This window comes from Trachurus trachurus, assembly GCF_905171665.1.
Source record: "Trachurus trachurus genome assembly, chromosome: 22".
In the NCBI taxonomy this organism is placed as follows: Eukaryota; Metazoa; Chordata; class Actinopteri; order Carangiformes; family Carangidae; genus Trachurus; species Trachurus trachurus.
This window is the reverse complement of record NC_139907.1, coordinates 18794347-18815754: the sequence shown is the minus strand read 5'-3', so window position 1 is coordinate 18815754 and position 21408 is coordinate 18794347. Positions and strand designations below refer to the sequence as shown.

General features: G+C 41.7%; 1 protein-coding gene across 4 annotated transcripts in view; it reads left to right on the top strand.

Moving 5' to 3' along the window:
* The window catches only part of ralgapa1 (Ral GTPase activating protein catalytic subunit alpha 1), a 72534-nt gene that overhangs the window by 38899 nt on the left and 12227 nt on the right, over nt 1–21408 (top strand). For all 4 annotated transcript variants that reach the window (XM_083998431.1, XM_083998429.1, XM_083998428.1 and 1 more), the window contains exons 42-43: nt 2587–2745; nt 5020–5147. In XM_083998431.1, the coding sequence (XP_083854557.1) occupies nt 2587–2745; nt 5020–5147 (287 nt within the window). The remainder of the gene's footprint in view (nt 1–2586; nt 2746–5019; nt 5148–21408) is intronic.

The window sequence follows — 21408 nt, the reverse complement described above, 5'->3', positions numbered from 1 at the left end:
TTCAGTGGAGGCAGAAATATTCAGAGCGTCACTTGAGTTAAGGTGTAACACAATATCACCAATTAACTAACTGATCATGGAAGTGTTTGACAAGCAAGTCCTGTTTTATGCAATGTAAACTTCCACTGGTGACTTTGAACAAAGTGATAAAACTTCTGCTTCTGGTTAAACAAAACATCCTTCACATGTTTGTGACCCGACTGCATGTTCACCATGAAAAATAATAGTAACTAAGAGTCACAATGTCATGATCCAGGTGTCACTTCTAAACAGCTGTAGGCGTCTGTGTTATAATGATTTGATATTTATTTTATTCATATCCTCCTGTGTCCTGCTGATAATAATCTTCTCTTTCCTGACTTACTCTACTTTAAATTGCACTTAAAGTTACATAAATTGCAATAACAGTTGTCAGCAGCTTAACTTCATCTGTGCATCCACAATAGTCTTTCTGCGGCGTGTGTGTGTGTGAGCAGATGACAGACAAGCAGTGTAACCATAAATAAATATGTGACAGTTAATGTAGATATCGTGACTGGCAACAAATAAATTAATTTGTGGGAAATCTCAATTTAAAATATTGATGTCGATGCATTTTCAGCGTGGACGTCATAGATTATGGTCACTAACTCGACCCGCCTAACAACCTGAGTCCGTGTCAGTGGCAAAAACAAGCACTTTTAGTGGACGTACTTTAACGTGTGCAGGCGCAGGGGGCACAGACGCACACACACAGACACAATTTAGTAAATGATCAGATGTATGTGTATGTACATGCAACTCGCCCGCTGTGTCCCTTTTCACCCCTGCGTGTGTGTGTGTGTATACACCTGTCACCCCTCAGGCACTGGGCGCTGTGCACATGGCCATAATGTCACTTTAATCAGATCATACTTCCTGCTTCTCGGCCTATCACGTCGCTGCAGGCTCCTGATTGGATTATCAGCGCCTGGTCCGACACCATCCATCTCCCTGATCAGCTGATGGCCCCATCAAACACGCATACTCACATTCACACACACACACACGCTATAAACCTGTTTAACTTGACACAAACACACATCCACCGAGGGCTTCATTCACATCAGTCTGCACAAACAGCCACACGACTACAAATGTGTGCTTGTGTGTGACACAGACGCACACATGCACATGCTGGTTAGCACACACAGGCTTAACACACACATGCACACACAGCTTGTCCACAAAGAGGTTAAACTGACAGACATACACATGTCCATACTGGCAGGCATTTATCATCCGTCCCTCGGCCATACACATGCACACACAACACCGTAGTGTGATTTTGGTCGGTTGCAGGGCGTTTGTCCAGCTCTCACTCTTTGCAGCGTGTTCTGGTCCCTGTCAGACGACATCTGCTCAAAAAAAGAAAAAAAAAAGCGATTTATAGGATTAAAGCTACATTTAAAATAGTGATACGGCTCAGAGAAGCACATCAGACACCAAGACTCCACCTTGCCTTATTACACTATGTCATCTGACACCCAAAAATACTGCCCATAACTCTCACTCTCCAAATGTGATAATGGCCGAGCCCTTCACTTCTCAGTAGCACTGTGAGTTGTGTGTCACTTTGAATTGCAAGCACCGTCAGAGCAAAGTGCCTCTAAGAGATTTATTTTAAGTAGAACTTGATAAATATATCTCTTACTTGCACATTTTTCCAAAAAATCTGCTAAGTATATCAAAGTTAATTAGGCCTATAACTCAGTGCAGTCATGGAGATTCATGTAGAGTCAGGGATGAAGTAACTTCCAAACAGTCACATAACAAGTTCTCCAGGCCTGCGTATCAATTAAAGGGCGCACTCGCACTAAGCAATGGTACCGTGCCCCAAGCACGTTTGCCCCCTAAAGTCACCCTCAGGTTTTAATGACAGTTGAGGGATTTTGTGTGCGTACAAAAAAAAGATATTTTATCAAACTGTGCGTCCTGATACACAATCTAGGACAGTTTTTTATTACCAAATCCCTTCACGTTATGCAGATGAAATGTGTAAAAACCTTGACAAGACACACAAGACGATGCCGGGTAAACACACATTTAAAAGGAAACGTCTTGTGTTTGTCTGAGGGCCAAGGCCAAGACGGACAGCCTTCTGAAGTTGTGTGACGCAGTAGACAAGTAGAGACTGTGTGTGTGTGTGTGTGTGTGTGTGTGTGCGTGTATTTTGGCAGACATCAAGGTTAATGACAGAGCTGTCAGTTGCCCCGGCTGTAGCCCACTGAGTGAATGTGGACCATCACACACACACATTCACATACACACACCATCGCACAGCAGTGGACTTGATCCCATCTGTCTTCCAGCCCGTACTCCATCTTTCAAGAGCTTCACTCCATCTTTGTGTCCACTCTCCATCTTCACACTCTCACTCCATCACCCCCAGGGCCGCCTCTACCACGTACACACACAGCCTTGGTTTGATGATGGATACAGCCTATCTAGCTCATTGTGTGTCTTTGGCATTGACTTGGTTTGTGTTGTTTATACTTTACAAAGAAAAATGTGAGACATTTCTCCTGTTTTGATTCAAGTATTAATATTTCTTGCCTCCGCCTCCAGCTGAGACACCTGGGTAATGACGAGGTCCACATTGTCTGGTCGGAACATTCCAGAGACTACCGTCGAGGAATCATCCCCACTGAGTTTGGAGACGTGCTAATCGTCATCTACCCCATGAAGAACCACATGTACTCCATCCATATTCTCAAAAAACCAGAGGTAAAAAAAAGAGCGTTTAGCATTTCTGATACTGGACTCAAACTGCCAGTTGTCGATATTTTGTGCAATTACTCAGCATCAACATTTCAGTGTTTGTCCAGAATCCTTATTATTGGGAGAAAATGCCTGTGAAACAGCAAGACATTAGACTCATCATTAAAAACCCAGGATGATAATTCAGTCCCCCTCTGGACTAATCAGTGATGACTATACATATAACCTGTGGTGGAAATTTAATTGTAGTGTCAATCATTCCCCAATCAGTGCAGGTTTTAGCCATGCTAGCAACTCTATAGATGGTTTAGTCGTATAGTTTGTAACTAGACTTGTATACCTTGTTGTATATCTCAGTAGTTGACAGATCAGTATGTAATGGATTATCTTTCACTGTGCCACCAATGGCTGCAAGCTCCCTCTCCTGAAAGAATTGTTATTGGTGACCCTTACGTTATCAGGTTGAAATTTCATTTCATCCAATATTTTTGATTTATTATCAAAATACCTGCAAAAGGACCATTTTTCACTTTGGCTACATATTCTATGTAGTTCTAATTAGTAAATGTTAGCATGCTAACACTGCACGTGTCAAACATCACTTAAATAAATGAAATAAATATAAATGTGTAAGCTATCACCAGTTGTAGTCTGTTCGCATGCTTATGCTCAAAGCATCACTGTGTCTAAGCATCATGCTCACAGAGCCACTAGCTTGGCTGTAGACTTTCATGTATGTTTCATGTTTTATGTAAATGCCAGTTACTAACGACACACACAGACTGATCCGGTTCTCCATACTTTACAGTTGACTTATATATAGGTTATTTTTGATTTATTTCAACTTGTCTTTCATCCATAGGAATCAGTAACTCAGTCTGAACTAACTGAGATGTGGTTGAAAGCTCCAGTAAATGTTCTCAATTGTTTTCAATGCTTGAAGTCCAACCAGTCCAAAATAAAGAAAAAAGAAGGAGACACTCAGGAAACATTAAAAAAAAGAATCACAGAGAGTTTAACAGAGAAATTACTTAATCATTATAACTACAGCCAATTAATTGACTGTCAACTTATCCATTAACTGATTGTTTCATATTTTTTTAAATATTATGTTGAGGACAAAACTCTTATTTTGCTTGTATTCAGAGAGTGTGTGTGAGTTGGATAGGGGATAGAACTGCAGAGTTTTGGTAAATAATTTTATGTTTCCTCCCAGACTACACAGATATGCATCCAGATTGACTAACAATCCTAGAGAGAGTCTTGCCTCGAGTCCTGCTGCTCTGGTTAATGTATCAGTCTAAAACACACAGACATTAATACCACAGCACTGATAGCATAACTCTATTTCAAACAAGACATAACACAATAAAATGATGTTTTTTTTCTCTATGACATAGATACCACAGCACTAATAGCATAACCTTATTCCGTTTCATTCATTCTACAAGCAAAAATATTGAATTATCATGAATCCAAAAACAAGTTAGATAAGATATTCTCTTGTGTTGTCGTCCTGAAAGCACTGTATTCAGTCACAGAGTGCATGGCTTGGAGACCTGGTCCTCAAATAAATTCAATAGAAAGTCTGACATTATTCTCTTTGGTGGATTCCACAAGCAAAGCAGTGAATTAAATCAGAAAACCATAGCCTGAATCAAATAGTGTATCATTGAAGAAAAAAAAAAGCTGTCATATCCGTCATTGCTTGTCAGGCCACGCAGAGGTCGTCCTGTTTCATAAAACATCCAGAGTTTTCTGTCTTTGAGAGACTTCCACAAGCAATAGGCTGATAGTTAATTATAAATCCATCATATGGATTTTCTTCATCCCTTCAAATCCCTCTTTAAAACACAGCTCTGCAAACTTCAGTCAGCACAAACATTCTGTACAATCACATTTCTGTAATGCAATTAATTTTATTCTGACCTAGTTTAACATTATTTTGTACCTTGTTAGATACTGTCTGTTGATACTGTGTATTTGATTTGTGTTGTAAGGTGAGCACCTTGAAATCCATTCATTCATTTAGTCATCCAACCTTTATTTTAACTTTGGAATACACCAAGGCAGAGATCACATTTATAATGTTGCCAATCAAAATATAAGTTTAAAAGTAATAAACATCAGCAACAACAATCTTGAGCTTGCTTTAAAATGTATTCTGTTGTTGCAATATGTAGAAATGTGCCAATTGTTCAAATATCTTATTATAATTACTATAATTCCTTGTGTGATTTGTTCTGTTCAGTGTTTCACTCCTTTTGTTTCTGACTGCAGGTGCCATTCTTCGGTCCCCTGTTCGACGGTGCCATAGTGGACATGAAGATTTTACCCACCATGGTCAGAGCCACGGCTATCAACGCCAGTCGAGCTCTCAAATCCCTCATCCCTCTGTACCAGAACTTGTATCCTTTGAAAACCCCAACTCAGAGTATTCACAACCAAACACCAAAGGTACGTCACCGAAGCCTTTCCTCAGTATTTCCATGCTAACACCTGAGCTCTTTAAACATTAGCAGTTCGAAGCGCTTCACTCGCCCGCTTTAAGTCGATGGAATAAATCTGTGCTGTCGTGGCGACCGCCGAAAGCCTCGCTCGTGCACGTGTGAGCGAGAATGTTGGCGATCACTCAGCTCAAGTGTTAAGAATAGCAAATCAATGTCCAGTCGTGTTTGGCTTTCAGAATATAAGTGCTTGTGTGATAGAGCTGTATTTAGTCGGCTCTGAAGTGCTATATATCAAGAGCGTGTTTGTGTGTTTGTCGTGCACAGGCAGGCACATAAAGTTTGGGCGGCGTGCGTGTGTGTGTGTGTGTGCAGGAAAGAAAGAAAGAGACAGACGTGTGTGTGTGTGTGTGTACAGTCCTGTCTGCTTGATCCGTTTGGATGGTGGTGTGGTTGGAACAAGCCCGGCGCTCAATACTTATCGATGATTCTCCTTTCTATCGCTGTTTCTGAATGAGGGGTTCTGCTCTCTGGTCTGACACTCGTGCACACACACACACACACACACACTTCATACACAGCCTCCACTCTGACAAACAGACGGATGACTACATTCACATGAGCACTTCAGTAACGCATGTAATCCACATACAGACATGCAGACTCACACATGGAGGTGAGCTGAGCTTCTCACTGATCACTGGAATTTCTTCTAAGCAATACTTAGAGCAATTTGATTCCCTTAATGACACTGTCGTCCTCTCTCTCCGCTTATCTGTCTGTTCCTTTTCCTGCACTTCCTCCCTTCACGTCACATGTTCAGATAACTTCAGCTATCGTTGTGTTGCAGTAAAATGGTTGTTGAATTCTTGGTGACAGCCACAGGCAACGATGGAGTGAGCTCACCTCGAGCATGTGGAGATCAATCATTGAACCAACAAAGTGAAACCAAAAAGAAATCCTTATCACCAAGCTTTTAAATGTTACACACAGAGTGGGATTACAACCAGCACACTTTTTTGATTCCTGCAAAGTTACGTTCCTTCATTTTGACCAAAATGACATTTTGGCTCCACAGCAGCGTACCTTCAAAACGTAAGGAACAAAGGACAAATACAACAGACACACAACATTCGCTGGCCTCTGGTTTGCACAGCGGCTTGAAAAATACACTAACAATTAGTGCCGTACCGCGCGGGCCAAAGGCCTCGCTAGCTCAGCCGCTACATATCCCATATGACAGGTGCTTAGAAAGATTAATGCTGCCGATGACGTACAAGTACTATTAACATATTTTGTGCATTGTGCGGCGACCTTCTCAAATGAAGGTTAGGCCTCTCCAGTCAAGGATGAGATGGCCACGGCAACACAATGTCCTCACAGAGGCGACTGGATGAGATTAGACTAACTCGAGGAGGCACACAGGTAAAAAGAAAAATAGGCATCAATCGATAATACAACCCATAATAAACGTACAATAACACTGTCCTCAAGGAACAACCTCAGTCAACATAAAAGCTCAATTCAAAGAGACAGAAAAATGTGAATGTTCACTATTTATTCTAACCCACTCATAGCTTTTTAATCTAACAGTATTAGTAAATTAGTATTTTTCTTTTTCCTACCAACATGCCTTGTTTTACCATTAACTTCCTGCTTTTCCCTTCTATCTCATCTGTAATCTCTTCCTTCTTTTCCTCACCCCTCATCCCTCTCTCCTTTACCATGATCTACCTCATCTTGCCTCTTGTCCTTCATCTCTCTCTTCTCTTTCTCCCCTCGTATCTAACTTTTGTTTTTCTCTCAGCTTTTGTCCTGCTCCCGATTCTTTCTCCTCCCTTTCCTCTCTTTCTTCTCTTCTCCTAACCTAGTCTTTCCTCTTTTCAGAAAGATAATATGAGCATTGGAGGTGATGCCAGCCAGCAAGGTGGAAGTAGTGGGTGGGTGTAGGGGGGGAGGAGGGAGGGGGGGCAGAAGCCATTTTGCTCCGCCACGTCCACCCGGCGAGGCGGAGAGATTGTTAGTCTCAGTGTGGGGCTCGTATCTAAAACCTCCCAACCCCATTGTGTTTGCACATGTGTGTGCGTGCACTTTCTTTACACATATTCGTATCTCACCCTGTGTGTGTGTGTGTGTGCATTTTGTGCAACCCCAGTGTGCAGACATGTCGACACGTCTGCAGTTGTGTTTGTATGTTTCACTGCATTCTCCGCGTGCAGCTGTGCATATGTCCATACTGTATCTGTGTGTGTCTGTGTGTACACGGGCCTGATGACACACAATGTCGCACATGCTGGTTTTGGAGGTGTTTGTGTGTGTCTGCAAGTGTCCTGGTGTGTATTGATTGGTGGTAGCAGCAGTTCGATGTCTCTGACAGGCTGAATTACAGTAATCAGTCATTATTGACTCCCCATCTCTGTGCTACACACACCTCTCTCCTCTCCACCTCTCCCTCCCTCCTCTGCCCTCTACTTCTCTCAGTCCCTTTTTTCCTCCTTTTCTCTGTCTCTCTGCATCACTGCAACAGCGTCCCTCTATGTCTCGCTGTGCTCTCCTTTCTTCTGCTCCTGTCTTGTGTCACTCTGTGCCCCTCATCATCATTTCTCTCTTGATTCTGTCCCTGTATTTGCTCTTGTGTCTCTCTAACCGCCTTATCTCAGAGGCTCTCTGTTTTTCTCTCCGTCTCTGTCATATTATCTGTTTTTCCTCTTCTTCAGATTTCTTTACTTTTCTTTCTCCCTTATCGTCTACTCTGCTCATCATCATCGTCCTACACCGAGAGAAACTCTGACACCATGATGCAATAACAATCCTGAACAACCGTTTGAACTTAGGAGTTTCCGAATGTTTAGGGCAACACACAGGATCGGGTAATGTGATATAAAACAATGCAGATTCCGACAGCAGTGCGCATATTAAACAAAAAGAGATAGATACCTGTTTTTAGGGCAAGATCTACTTGCTGTTTTAGTTTTTATGTGAGCGTCATGTGAATTTTATATCTTTTATGTGAGATTTTTTAATGTGAGTTTTTATGTTGGTGTTTGTATGTCTGACTGTTTTGGAGCCCAAACTAATGACAATTTTCTATCCTTGCGATACACAATAAAGTTTTTTGAATTGAATTGATAGATTAAGTAAAAAGTGAGAAAATGGTCCACTGTTTTCTCTGTGAGTGATTACACACCTTAAACTGAAAACCACAAACTTAATCCAAACAACTGGAAAAAACTTTGAATTTAATTTTATTTCATTTAGGTCAACTTTGTTACTTTAAAAACAGACTTTTGTCAAGTTCATAATTTTGAACAGACTGTAAAGCAACACAAATGTGAAGCACAGCAACATAAATGGAAATGTTGATTATTTCATAACATTGTCACATGTCAGTATCTGACACACTGTGTATTAGGTGGTAGGTGAATAGTCAACAATTTAAAGCAGAACTATGCAACTCGGCCGGAAATAGCTCGCTCCTTCGTTGGTTTCTCTTTTTTTCCCTCTCCGGGGCGCGATATTTTTTTTCCCAGGATGGTAGGGGAAGGTCCCGCCTTCTCTGCCTCCGATTGGCTAGATGGGCTCCTTTTTCGACTCTGATTGGCTAGAAGGGCTCTCGCCTGATTGGTTGTTTGTTTTGGTTGTGAAACGGCTGTGAAACGGCTGTGAAACGCAGGCTGTCGGCAAAGCGTGATAAGTGCTTAGATCTACTTGGACTCTCTCTACTTACCAATGGCACAATTACACTTCTCACTCAAACTCAAGATGTAAACTTGGACTCTCTCTACTTATCTGGCCTGTCTAGCCTCTACCTGGTCTTTTTACTAAACTTAACCAACTCCTTTCTTCATTGCCTAAACCTAACCAATGGCACAATTACACTTCTCTCAAACTCAAAATGTAAACTTGGAATATAAATTTAAAAACAAAATTTTTCGGAATGTGAAACCAGCGGGGATCGAACTCAGATTCACCACGCCGCAGGCGAAAACGCAAACCGCTACGCCACGGCGTCTGATTACATTTTAATCTTCAGTTGTGTGTATTTTACTTTACTACAGTACTTTTGTGAGATGACGTCAATCGAACTAGAATTCATCCAGCCAATCGGAGGCAGAGAAGGCGGGACCTTCCCCTACCATCCTGGGAAAAAAAATACTGCCTCCGGGGCTCCCCCACAGTTCTAGGAGGCACATGTCACTGTCGTAAAAAAAAAAAACTCGCCGCCACCACCTCCTCCACCCCCTCCCTACACGTGCTTGTGTTTACTGCTGAAGGTAGAGAGCGGTGTTTGCTAAGCCCTGCTAACACGGAGCTAATGCTAACACGGAGCTAACGCTAATACGGAGCTAACGCTAATACGGCCACACACAGACAAAGACACAAAGACACAGACATACACACACATGAATAAAGGTTCCAAAACGCGAAGGTGTGTGTGTTAGGGGTGGGACGATATGGGTAACTCACGATTCGATACTGTGGCGATATTTGGCCCACGATAATGATAATATCACGATACACGATATCTGCGATATTCGATATATTGCAAGAAATTTCATCAACGATATATCACGATATATGTGAATGAAAAAAAAAACATAAAAAGGAAAAAGTCTCATGCATTTATTCCAAAATTTTGTACAATGTACAAATGAATAAACACTGTACAGCTGGAGACATTAAAGTGCATGAACATTAATAACATGTCTTATGTAAACCAAGACAGTGCTTTATGATACTGAAAAGTCAGTAGCAACTTGTTTTATGTAATTTTCCATTCATGGTATTTAAAAATCATTTTCTGTAACATTATAAGACAGTGCCGCCCCCATTTTATACAAGTGCAAGTTACAACAACATATTTCAATTGGATTTAGGTCTGAAACATGATTTATTATTTGAAAAAAAAAATTGAAAAAAAAAAAAAATTTGATTTTTTTTTTTTTTTGAAAAAAAAAATCGATATTTAAATATTGAATATCGATATCGTATCGCGGTAAAACGTATCGCGATATATTGCCATATCGATATTTTTGCCCACCCCTAGTGTGTGTGTCATGATGTATTACATTATCTTATAAAAGATCCATGGTGTGTGTGTGTCCGTGTTAGCATTAGCTCCGTGTTAGCCACAAGCCGAACTTCTAAACATTTCATGTTTCCATGGTTTCCTCCGACTTTCCGAACTCAAACCAATCACGATTCATGACATGCATGACGTCATCTGCGTTCTTATCTCGTACTGCCGTAAGGCAGTTTCTCGCGATACTTCTATCCATTGATGAGATTTGTGACACTGAGACGGAGGACTGATCTTGCAAGTGCGGTTTTCAGCCAGTGGGGGGGGGGGGGGGGTGGGCGCATTGGCCTAGACCCCATTCACCTCATAATAGGTCACTCAACCATCACAGTGACTCTGAGCCACAATAATTACAGCCGAAATCCTGCATAGTTCTGCTTTAAGTGGAAGAAACACATTTAGACTTAAAAGATCTGCTGCTAACATGTCGGTGACGGGTCACACAGTCCACCACTGTTTTGGTGGCAGCACACAACTCATCAACGCAGTACACACAGTATTTACTGCTTTTATTGTAGAGTGAAACCAAATACTCCCAGAGATGAGGGCAACACAGAACATGAGGGTTAGATGTCCTTGTATACGAGGTTGTGTGAGCGTCTGTGTTTGTGAGAGCTGCATTGTAGCATGAAGTGTCCTCACAGAGGAGCCGACACAGAAGCACATAGGGGAGGAGAGAAGTGGAAGAAGGTTGGCATGGCGAAGTGTGTCAGTGTTTAACTGGCATTTTTCTCCTCTTTCTCCCTCTCTCTCTTTCTCCCTCCCTCTCTCTGTCTGCTTCTCCTCTCCCCTCCCGCTCTCTCTCTCTGTCTCCTGGCCCTCAGGGCGGTCCATCTGCCTTCCCTCTCTCTCTGATCTTTCATTCACCATGACTAGAGCCATCCAAAAGCGCACACACACACACACACACACACAGAGTGCCAGGCTGCTGGGGCAGCTGTGTGTAAGCACAACTCTATCTCGCATATCAGCTCATTACAGCAAGAAAGGCAGTCCGAGAAGCAGCAGCACACATGTACAGCCACTCTGCATATAGACCTCACTCACTCACTCTACTCGCACACACATCTCAGTGAAGCGCAGCGCACACACTCACTTGTAAAACTCGTCCATGGTCAATGAAGAGTGAGATTGATTTCTCCTGCATCCGGCCACAGTGGAACTCATAGATTAGAGCAGATGAAAGTGAGGGACAAACTGCTGAGTGATATATTGGTGTCAGCGACGGCTCGGCTCCTCAACCCGATGCTGCAGGTCACACACGAGGGGAACTGGTCAATTTCCAAATTTGTACCTTCACAAAGTGACACAGACCGCATCCTAGAGGGGGAGTTTAAGATTGATGCGCTCAGAGCTGATTTATCCAGAATGACAAGGAGGCCTGATGTGGTCTCAGTATGGCAACATGCAATCAATTCATATTCAGCTGCAAGAGAAAGAGAAAAACACTTTCAGTACTAGTAAAATTGATGAAAGAGTTTATTTTAATTTTGGATATTTTCTTTGATAGTATATCATAAGATAAAATGTAATGTCTTTGCTGCACCTTCTTTTGATCTAAAAATGTGTATCGTACTCAGAGATGCCAAAACCTTTGTATACAACTGTAAACAGAAATCAGTGCTGCACTGATTTGGTTTCCTTTCTTCGAGGAGAGCCACCGTGAACTGGTCGATCACGTTTCTCGGCAGCATTTAACTGTTTTGTGCAGCCAGTGATGACTTGTTATAAGTGGTTCCATTGGACCCTAGTGGTGTATAAATGTGATCACTGCACTGACACACACTGACAAAAAGGGCTGACCGATAAGTCGTATTTTCATCGTTATCACGATTTGAACATGCACAATAAACACATCACAAAAATGTGTTGCCTAAAATCGATAAGTGAGGAGAGGAAGATGGAGAGGGTTAAATTAACGTTCTGTTTAATTGATTGATTGATTTTTTTATTCAATTTGTTAAATAAAAGTATAATCAAAATATATTTTTCTATTATTGTGTTCAGTGTTACCTATTAGCAGGTAGCCTACTGAAGCAGAAAGACTCAGGAACTGTATGGTTGACATATCATCATCGCGATATTGAACAGTGTCATCGCACATCCAGCTCATATCGTGCTGGCCGACCCACTCGCTGATCTGAGCTCTGTTTGTGTTAAAGAGGAATAACCTCAGGCTACAAGAAATGAAGTCGGATGAACAGCGCGTGGGTTCTTTTTTCTGAGCCGACCCTATCGAGCAGATTTTTAGTTTCTGCCTTGTCTATGCTCGAAGTCATTTAAACATCTGCTCCTGACACTCTATATGAAGCTCTGTGTGACGCTTTTTACTTTTTCATTCTTGCTCAACTATTTTTTGCACATGGAGGCATCAAAAGCGTAGGCGTGTCATGAGTTGTATGTTCTACAATTGCCACAACTGGACCATGATTGTCCGTAACGTGCTCTTTACACAGTTTTATATCCAAGGCAACGACAGCGTTGCTCACTTGTTGAGTGTAGAAGAAACGTTTCCCTGGATCAGTTCTGTGAAGCTTAACGCAGTGTCTGTGTTGATCTGATGTAACTGAGTCAATCCTGGACTTTGTGGATCGAATCAGGAGAAGAGATCGATGCCATCATCCGGCCCTGTTTCTATATGATAGGTGTTGGAGAGTGTGTGTGTGTGTTAGTGTGTGTGTGTGTGTGTGTGGTGGGGAGGTGTCAGTTAGTGTTTAGTCTGAGTGTGTGAAAGACCAAGCCGTGGCCGTCTTCCATCTGCTCCTGGATGATTGTGGTTCTGGGGGAACAATGTTGGAGAGATACTAAGCTGCTATAAACATACACACACACACACACACACACACACACACACATTCTGCCAGCAGGTGTTTGTGTGTAGATGAATTTTCAAATGTACATCATCTGGCCATTTACATTTGTGCATTTCACGCTGTTTATGTTTCATGTGTATATTTGTATACAACTCACTCTCGGGATTAAAGCGATCTAGAGTGTGTGTGTTTGTGTTTGTGTTTGCGTGTGTGTGTGTGTGGGACATCCCCTCTAGTAGTTGATTGGCAGAGATAGCTGCAGTGAGGCTGGGGTCAGCATATGGCTCAGTGTGATAGCGATGCTGTGTTTGTGTGTGTGTGTTTTCTCTGCATGTGTGTCACTGCCTTCCCCTCTCTTTCACACACTGTTCCCAGTGAAATGATGGCAGCTCTGGGCATGTAGTGCTATTATCCCCCATATCCACACACACACACACACACACACACACACACACACACACACACACACACACACACACACACACACACACACACCAGGAGCAGCCAAACGCCTAGCGGCCTGCCTGGCTTCTCTCTGCCAGCTCCCACAATAGAGTCTATTGTCCCAGTCCGGCTACAATCTGCTGTGTGTGACAAGGAGTGTATGTTCCTCACCGCGGTAGAAGGGTGAGGGCGAAACCTTACAAATTGAAGACATTTTGTTATTGCTGATGCTGAAATGGGGTCATGTTATCCCTCACCTCCCCAGAGCACAGCTACAGCCAGCACATTTGGAGGGAGCATCTCCTCTGCCGTAAAAGGAAGCTGTACTTTTGTACAAATATGAAAAAAAAATGACTTTTTTTTTTTTTTTAGAAATTAGAATTATGAAGAAAGATAAATGAATATAAGACGACTATAGAGAAGTTGTGAGCTCTTAGAAGCTTCTACACATTGTTGATGTGTTTAGATAATTGATGTTAAAAATCAGAACCACACTTGAGCGGTATTTGTGGCTTAAATAGACAGTTAGGATTAGTTTAAGGGTGTGTGTTTTAGTGAGGGTAAAGGCTAAAGAAATAATTGTGTGTGAGTGTGTGTGTGTGTGAATGCATACAGAGGGGGAGGTGATTGTGGTTAATTGTTTCCCGTCGGGCAGATAGAGGAAATGAAAAGAAAAGGGTGAGGAGGGGGGGTCACAGCTAATCTCTTCCACTGCTCCTTGGGGAAAAGCGTGTGTGTGTGTGTGTGTGAGAGAGAGAGAGATGCTGTCAGGAAGTCAGGCTGTTTAACACGCACGCACAGTATTAGCGCTCTGATCATTCACACGTTGGTGCGTAATGAAGGTGTACAGATGTAACAGTTAGTCAACTTTTATAATGACTTTTATGAATCATAGATCACTAGTCAGCTGTCAGAGGAAAACTAAAACAGGCTTCATTTTCCTGCTCAACATTGACTTTACCAATTTACCCCGATTGTTCAGCTCTTCATCACAACATTACATCTGCCTTTATATTAGAGTCGCCACCGCCTTCAGTGGAGAAGCATCCGCCATGTTTTAGTCACATCGCAGGACAACACCGGTCACAGGGTCACAGCTTTGCACTGTTTCCTGAATCAATATTGTATTATTTAAGTAACAATAGGCTTTATGCACCAGCTCCTTTATTTCCTGTCTTACATTATTGGACAAACTGATTAATCCAGGTGTGTCTGACCGTTGTTGTGACTACTGAGGTCAGGCACACTTGGATTAATCAGTTTGTCCAATAATGTAACACAGGAAATAAAGGAGCTGGTTTAACTTCAGGAAGTAGTGGAGCTGTGCATAAAGCCCATTGATATGAATCTTAGAATCAATTTTTGCGTCCCAGCCTGAATCCTCACCTATTTATTTAAACTGAATACAATCCTATGGAGGTCACCGTTAGGGATGTTGTTGAAATAAAACGACCAAAAACTATGTTTCTGCGTTTTTAAAACGTGTTTTCATGTGTTACACTTCAACAAGAAAAATGTCAAATCTTTAGCTGAAGCCATTATGGACTCAAAAAAGGTTCTGGCTCTTGCCTCATATTGCACTGATGTGTCTGTTCAGTGTAACCTCCATACACATGTATATTTTAGGCACATGCTAAAATACACACACACACACACAATATCCTATCTGTCTGGCTACTTAAGAGCAGGAGGCAGATCACCGGTGGGCGAGGTGTATCACCTTAGATAATACTCATGTTCTATCATGTTTTTTCGCTCTAATTTGTGAAGTATATGATTCATGTAATGTGTGTGTTTGCGTATGTGTGTGAGTGTGTGCGTGCACGTCGTACAGCCCTTGTCACAGAGAGCTGTGCAGACACATGAGTTGTAGCCATCAGTGGTTTGATCACACCTTGTTGGAGCAGACCCCCCTCTGACTGGTAAACAAGCTAATCTGCTCTGTGTGTGTGTCGGTGTCAGTGTGTGTGTGTGTGTGTGTGTGTTGTTATGTGACAAGGTGTTTAAGATTCAGGCTGGGATGTCACAGATGACCGAGACAACGGCAAAGTGCAGCACAGCAAACTGTGTCATCATGAGCTGTGATAGCTTTCTTCAATGTGGCGCAAGAGAAGAGAACATAAATAGCAGGGGGATAAAACTAATCATCAATTAACCTGAGAAAAATAACACTAGCCAATAGTTAATTAGGACCAAGTGAGGTGACATTTCTGCATCCTTCATCCAGCAGTGACCATCATCAAAACCATTTGTTCACATGTCATACACAGTATATCGGGGATGCAACTAATTATTATTCTCTTTAGCTATTAACCTGCTGATTATTTACTAACTCTACAGTTTGACACGAAGAAATGGTCAGAAAATGTTTTTCTTTTTCTCCCAAAAATATTCAGTTTACTCTATTTAAAGGACAATTCCGGGCAAATTCAACTCGAGGCTGTATTTTCCTAAGTAAACAAACTTCTCGGCGCATGTTTGAGTAGCCATCTGACGCTGTCTGTGGAAAAAAATGTAAACAGCCTAAGCAGCAGAACTTCAATCCGCTCCCATTCATCGCTGCCGTGGCGATTCGGGGACAGACACAACTACCGCAAAACAGGAGCAATTAAACTGAAAATCTTCAGATTCCTTCTTTTAGACCTAAAATGTTAGGAAAATACAATCCCGAGTTGAATTTGCCAGGAATTGTCCTTTAAGATGAGGAAAAGGAGCAAATGAAATGTTTGGCATTTACGTTTGAAAATTAAATGACCTATTCGTATCAGTTGATTAAGTGACAGGCTGAATTACAGTAATTTTTAAAACATAAAACAACTCAACTTGTGGTATGTAACAGATTTGTTTTATTATTTAAAATGTAATTTTCTTAAATATAAATTATGAACAAGTAGAAATAATGAATTCAATTAATTTAACGCCACACATGTAACAGAACTGTGGTGTCCGCAACAATCCTCTTTGTGTCTCCTCTCTTATATCCATATAATGGAGGCTCCTTTCTGTGTGTATGGATATATAGAGTATACTGTATATGTGTGTGTGTTGGGGAGGGTAATATTGTCAAAGTGTTGTTAGAGCCTGGAGATAAGAACAGGATCCATCGCTCTAATCAGAGAATTATTATTATGGCCTCAGTGACAATCACCAACACCCGTGCTGTGTGTGTGTGTGCGTGTGTTAAATAAAGCTTGTAATTGCGCTGGCAGCTTTAGGGCTCCCCAGTGGTGACAGGGAAGAGAGTGAGGGTCTATGTGCAAGGGTGTGTGTGTGTTCATACACACACACACAATGTCAAAGGGTGAAATAGTGGGGTGACAAGGGGCCAATTCATGTCTCATGTCTGTTTTTCTCCTCCGTCTCTGTTTTTGCATCGAGTTAAAGAGCAGATGAATAGGGCTAAATACGATTGTGGAAGTGTGTGTGTGTGTGTAATGTGTTTGGAGTTTGCGTGTGGTGTCGTGCACATCAGGCCCCAACAATAAGTAGTGCATTAGACCAACCTATCTCTGTCCTCATCTTTGGCGTACGTGGACACACACACTCTCGTAATGAAATCACAAAGCCTCCATATCATTGCTATCACAGAAAGATATAAACCCATTAGCTTGTTCCTTTGGGCATGGACACACACACACACACACACACACAGGTTTATCATTACACGCTGTAAAGCTTTTCCAATTGTATTATGCCTCTGATGTCCTACTCTATGTTGTCTGTTCCAATGCCTAGGGTGGAGAGGACAGATAGGCTGTGTGTGTCTGTGTGTGTACGTGTTTCTGAGAAGAGGTATCTTGCAGACGAGCCTTTTGCTGTTGCAGTTTTAATATAATTTTCCACCTTTAAAATGCATTTGACACTAAATATCAGTAAATAATATTTTCCTCCGTTCACACCGGAAAGAAATGGACGTCTGTGGTCCTTCACAGTAACAGCAGAGATGTTGGTGATTCATCCACTTCAACGATGGTGCGATTTGTTCACTTCTCTGACCCAATGAGTCATAAAAACTTCAAGTGAGAATCTCAAGAGGAGTGAGTGAACGCTGTCCAGAGAGAGGCGGAGGCAGCAGAGCCCCGAAGACTGTCACAACGTTCGGACAGCGTTATGTATTCAAATCAGTTTTGTTTGTTTTTTATAATCAAATGTGTGTATTTGGAAGCTTGTGCCTTAAAGGGATAGTTCAACATTTTCACCATTGCCATAATCCCTATAGGAGTACGGTAGGTATGTTACCTTTAATTGTTGGTGCAAGCTATTTAGAACGGCGGAGCAGAGCCATGAGCTGCTCAGAGCTACGCTACGGAGGCTAGTGGGATTTATTGGTTTCCCTCATCAAACTCATCAAAGACACAATCCAACAACTCCAAACCGCTCTCGTGGACAAGTTGTGAGCTGCACATTCACCATGCTATGAGATAATAACGGAACGGTACAAGTGTTGTTTTCGAGGTAAATTCATGCAAAACTGCTGATGCGCGTTCCCGTTGGGGGCAGTTTTTCGGCAAGCAGTCTCTGCATTTACCTCAAACAACTAGGGATAGGGATTATGGCAATGGGCCAATTTGCCAAAATGTTGAACTATCCCTTTAAAAAACAGGGTCTAAGTAAATGTATGATCCCACAGCCATCATCACCTTTAGCAGTGACCCCACCACAAAGGACGTGTTTCCCTAAAATCTGCTTCATTTTTATTCAGTCTTTATAATGCACCCTTATAAATGTCTGTAAATACTTCACAACCCATCAGTGGATTACTTTTTGTTTTGTGTTGATGAATTAACACGGGAGTTGCACTGAAATCCAGTTACTACGGCTGCCTGTGTTAACTGCAACATGATCCAATGGTTTGCATCAGAACCAGGCCTTAGGCTTCGTCGTGTAGCTCCACATAAAATCCATCCGGAGCATTTTGGTCCAAGTTTGACCATCTGTTAGGCTCCTTCAGCGCTGACCGACCATCGGCATTATGGGTATGTTTTCACCGAGGCACAGTAGTAGTAAGCAACAATCCATTACCTGTGGTTGGCCATGGCCATCCATTTCTCAGACAACAGGAAGCTGAGAGAGGAGATGTAACTGGTTCTGGTCCTCCCTCCTCATTTGCATATCAAATGTTCAAATAAGGCCCCAGATAAGTTTAAAATGTTGGACCTATGTGTATATTGATATAGCGTTTATTTAACAAATTGTTTTTGGGACATTTTGTGATGCATATTCCAGACAGGGAGACTCCGGATCTGCTAAAATTAAATCATTTTTACAGGTATTACAGTAACAACTGATTTCCTATATTAATGTACTAGACGGCATGTTCCTCTTCCCAGTATCTTATCATTAAGGGAGAGTTTCGTTTCTTATTCAGACCAACACACTGACTCAGCTTTAAAGCACACTAGCATTGAATCTAAATGGGTAAGTGTGCATCATCCAACTCAGTGAACAGGAGAATGCATCACTGGGGTGTGGATTTAATGTTATCGATGTTTAAACAATATTCAGCCAGCTTCTTTTAAAAAAGAGTGAAAGAAGGCAAGAAAAAGACCGTGCGGTGAAAGAATAGCCTGTGTCAGCAGTTTACAAATGGGTCAAAAGCTTATTGAACATTTCAGTGGATGCTTTATGTATTTATCTTTTGTATGAGCTGGGTAAATTTATAATACAGTAAGTCTGTAAAAAAAAAAAAAGCTGTGAATGGATTGTAACAGAAGGTAGATAAAAGACTTTCTGCTTTTCACACAGAGAATCCAAGCATTTGAAAATATGTCCAAAGTGGTTTTATAGCAGTTTGTGCAGATTGAGGCCGTTTTGTATAGAGATCCTGGTGATAATGGTGGAGCTAAGTGTGTCTTCAGAATGCCCCTCTCCCATAGGTGTCATTTACACGGTCGGAGGCTCAAGAGATGTCCCCACCACTTTCTGAAATGACAAATGATGTCCTTGTGCTACATGAGATACATCTAGATGTTGAACCCCTCAGTCACTCTCCTATGACTGAACTGTGGCAGCGGACCTGACCTGGTTGGTCTGATCCCTGTATCTTTCTCGGCCACTCGTCGGTGCCGGTTTCATTGACCTGAATACGTCGCGCCTGTCAGTAAGAGTGTCATCCTGCCACTTACCCCTTTTTATTGAGTTTTCTTCAATTGATGGTAAAACCTTCCTTCTCCTCCTCCTCCTCCTCCTCCTCCTCCTCCTCCCATCCTGCTGGCATCCATCCCTTTTCTTATCACCATGCGTCTTTACTTCCTTGTTTTGAATCCCACGTTGGTCATCAGGTGTCTCCACCTTGCTTATAAATAGAACAAAGTAGTTAGATCATCCATTACACCTCTTAAAGGAGGTTGGTGTGTGCTGGACTTCATTATCATCTTCCCTTTGGATTCCTTCCCTGCTGCTGTTTTGAGCAGATTTATTCCCTTGTGGACAAGCTTGGAAACAATTCCTTTTCTCACGTCCCACCACATGGTTGAGAAATGGGTCATCTTGAAACGTTTACATACCTGTAAAACCTCTGTAGTAGCTGATGATCATTTTCATGATGTGGTCTGGTGTTCCAGAGCTGCTTTGATGAGGACAATGGGGACTGATCCAATTCGAGTCCAACAACTGTCAAATTGCCTTTTGCTATTTTTGTCCGTCTGGATCAGCTGCTCGAGGACACGATGACCCAGAGCCAGGGACGACACCGTTCTGCTCTGATGTACTGACATGAACTACTTCTACAGAGGTAGTCATCCTTTTAACCAGGATAAACAGGATCTTCTTTTTTTGACATTCAGGAGGGAAATAGTCTAAGTTTAAGAATCTCAGAGTCGGGGTCTTTATGTTTCTGTGGATACACAAGCACGTTACAGACGGCACATGGAAAGTTTATTAACTTATTTCCAACATGATAAGTAAATATTCCCAGTCATTTCATGAGCCCATTGGTAAAATTGTACATGCACACCACAGCTAGTTCCTCCTAAAACCTGTGGCACAACTCTGTGAAGAAAACACATGGCAAGTCCAAACACTGATAAATAGCTCAAACGTCCAGTTAATGTTATTTCGGACACAGGAGCAGGTTCAGGGGAGCTGAACGTTATATGTTATGATTGTTATAAGAGTTTAATAGAACAATGGCAGGTAGATTTTTTTATTTATTGTTCATTTTATTTGGATGGCAAACAGATTGTTACTTACTTTATGTTTAATTTATGTTCAAAAGAACAAAAATGAAGGATAAATAATATTTAAAATACAATATACTGTAAGTTTAAAATGTCTTTGTACAAATAAAAGATAGAAATTAAAACGATTTTAGTGTTCAATGTGAAGTTGATGTCATTGTGGGTTCAGTGCTGAGTGCTGGGCCCTTCATGCACTCTTCTGCTCTGACCTCGTACTGTTGCCCTCATAACGTTCAAAACCATTTTAAAAGTATAAATGCTTTTTAATTGAAGTCCTTATGTCCCCACAAGGGGCACTTGGACCATTTTCTGTTACTTACTGTCATCTCCCAGACTATTAGTTGAAATTTTAAGATCATATCACCTCAGTTACCCTGCATTCATACAGACTGCACCTGAGCTGTGTGGACACATCATGGTACTTATCTGATCCTTAGGTCAAGACACAGGAAAGGATTCGAGTCCTTGACATTAAAAATTAAAATTTTAAGGCAATTAATTAAATTGAGAAAAGACACATTGAACTAACCAACTTCTATCGCAGTCTGTCACAAGGTTGAACACACTCAGTCGGTACCGTACAGTACTTTCACATATTCAAACACACGGTATATTCTCACCATATTCTACTGTATGTACAGACTCACACTTGTACATACAAACACCCCCCCCCCCCCCCCCCCAACACACACTCTAGCACTGACACA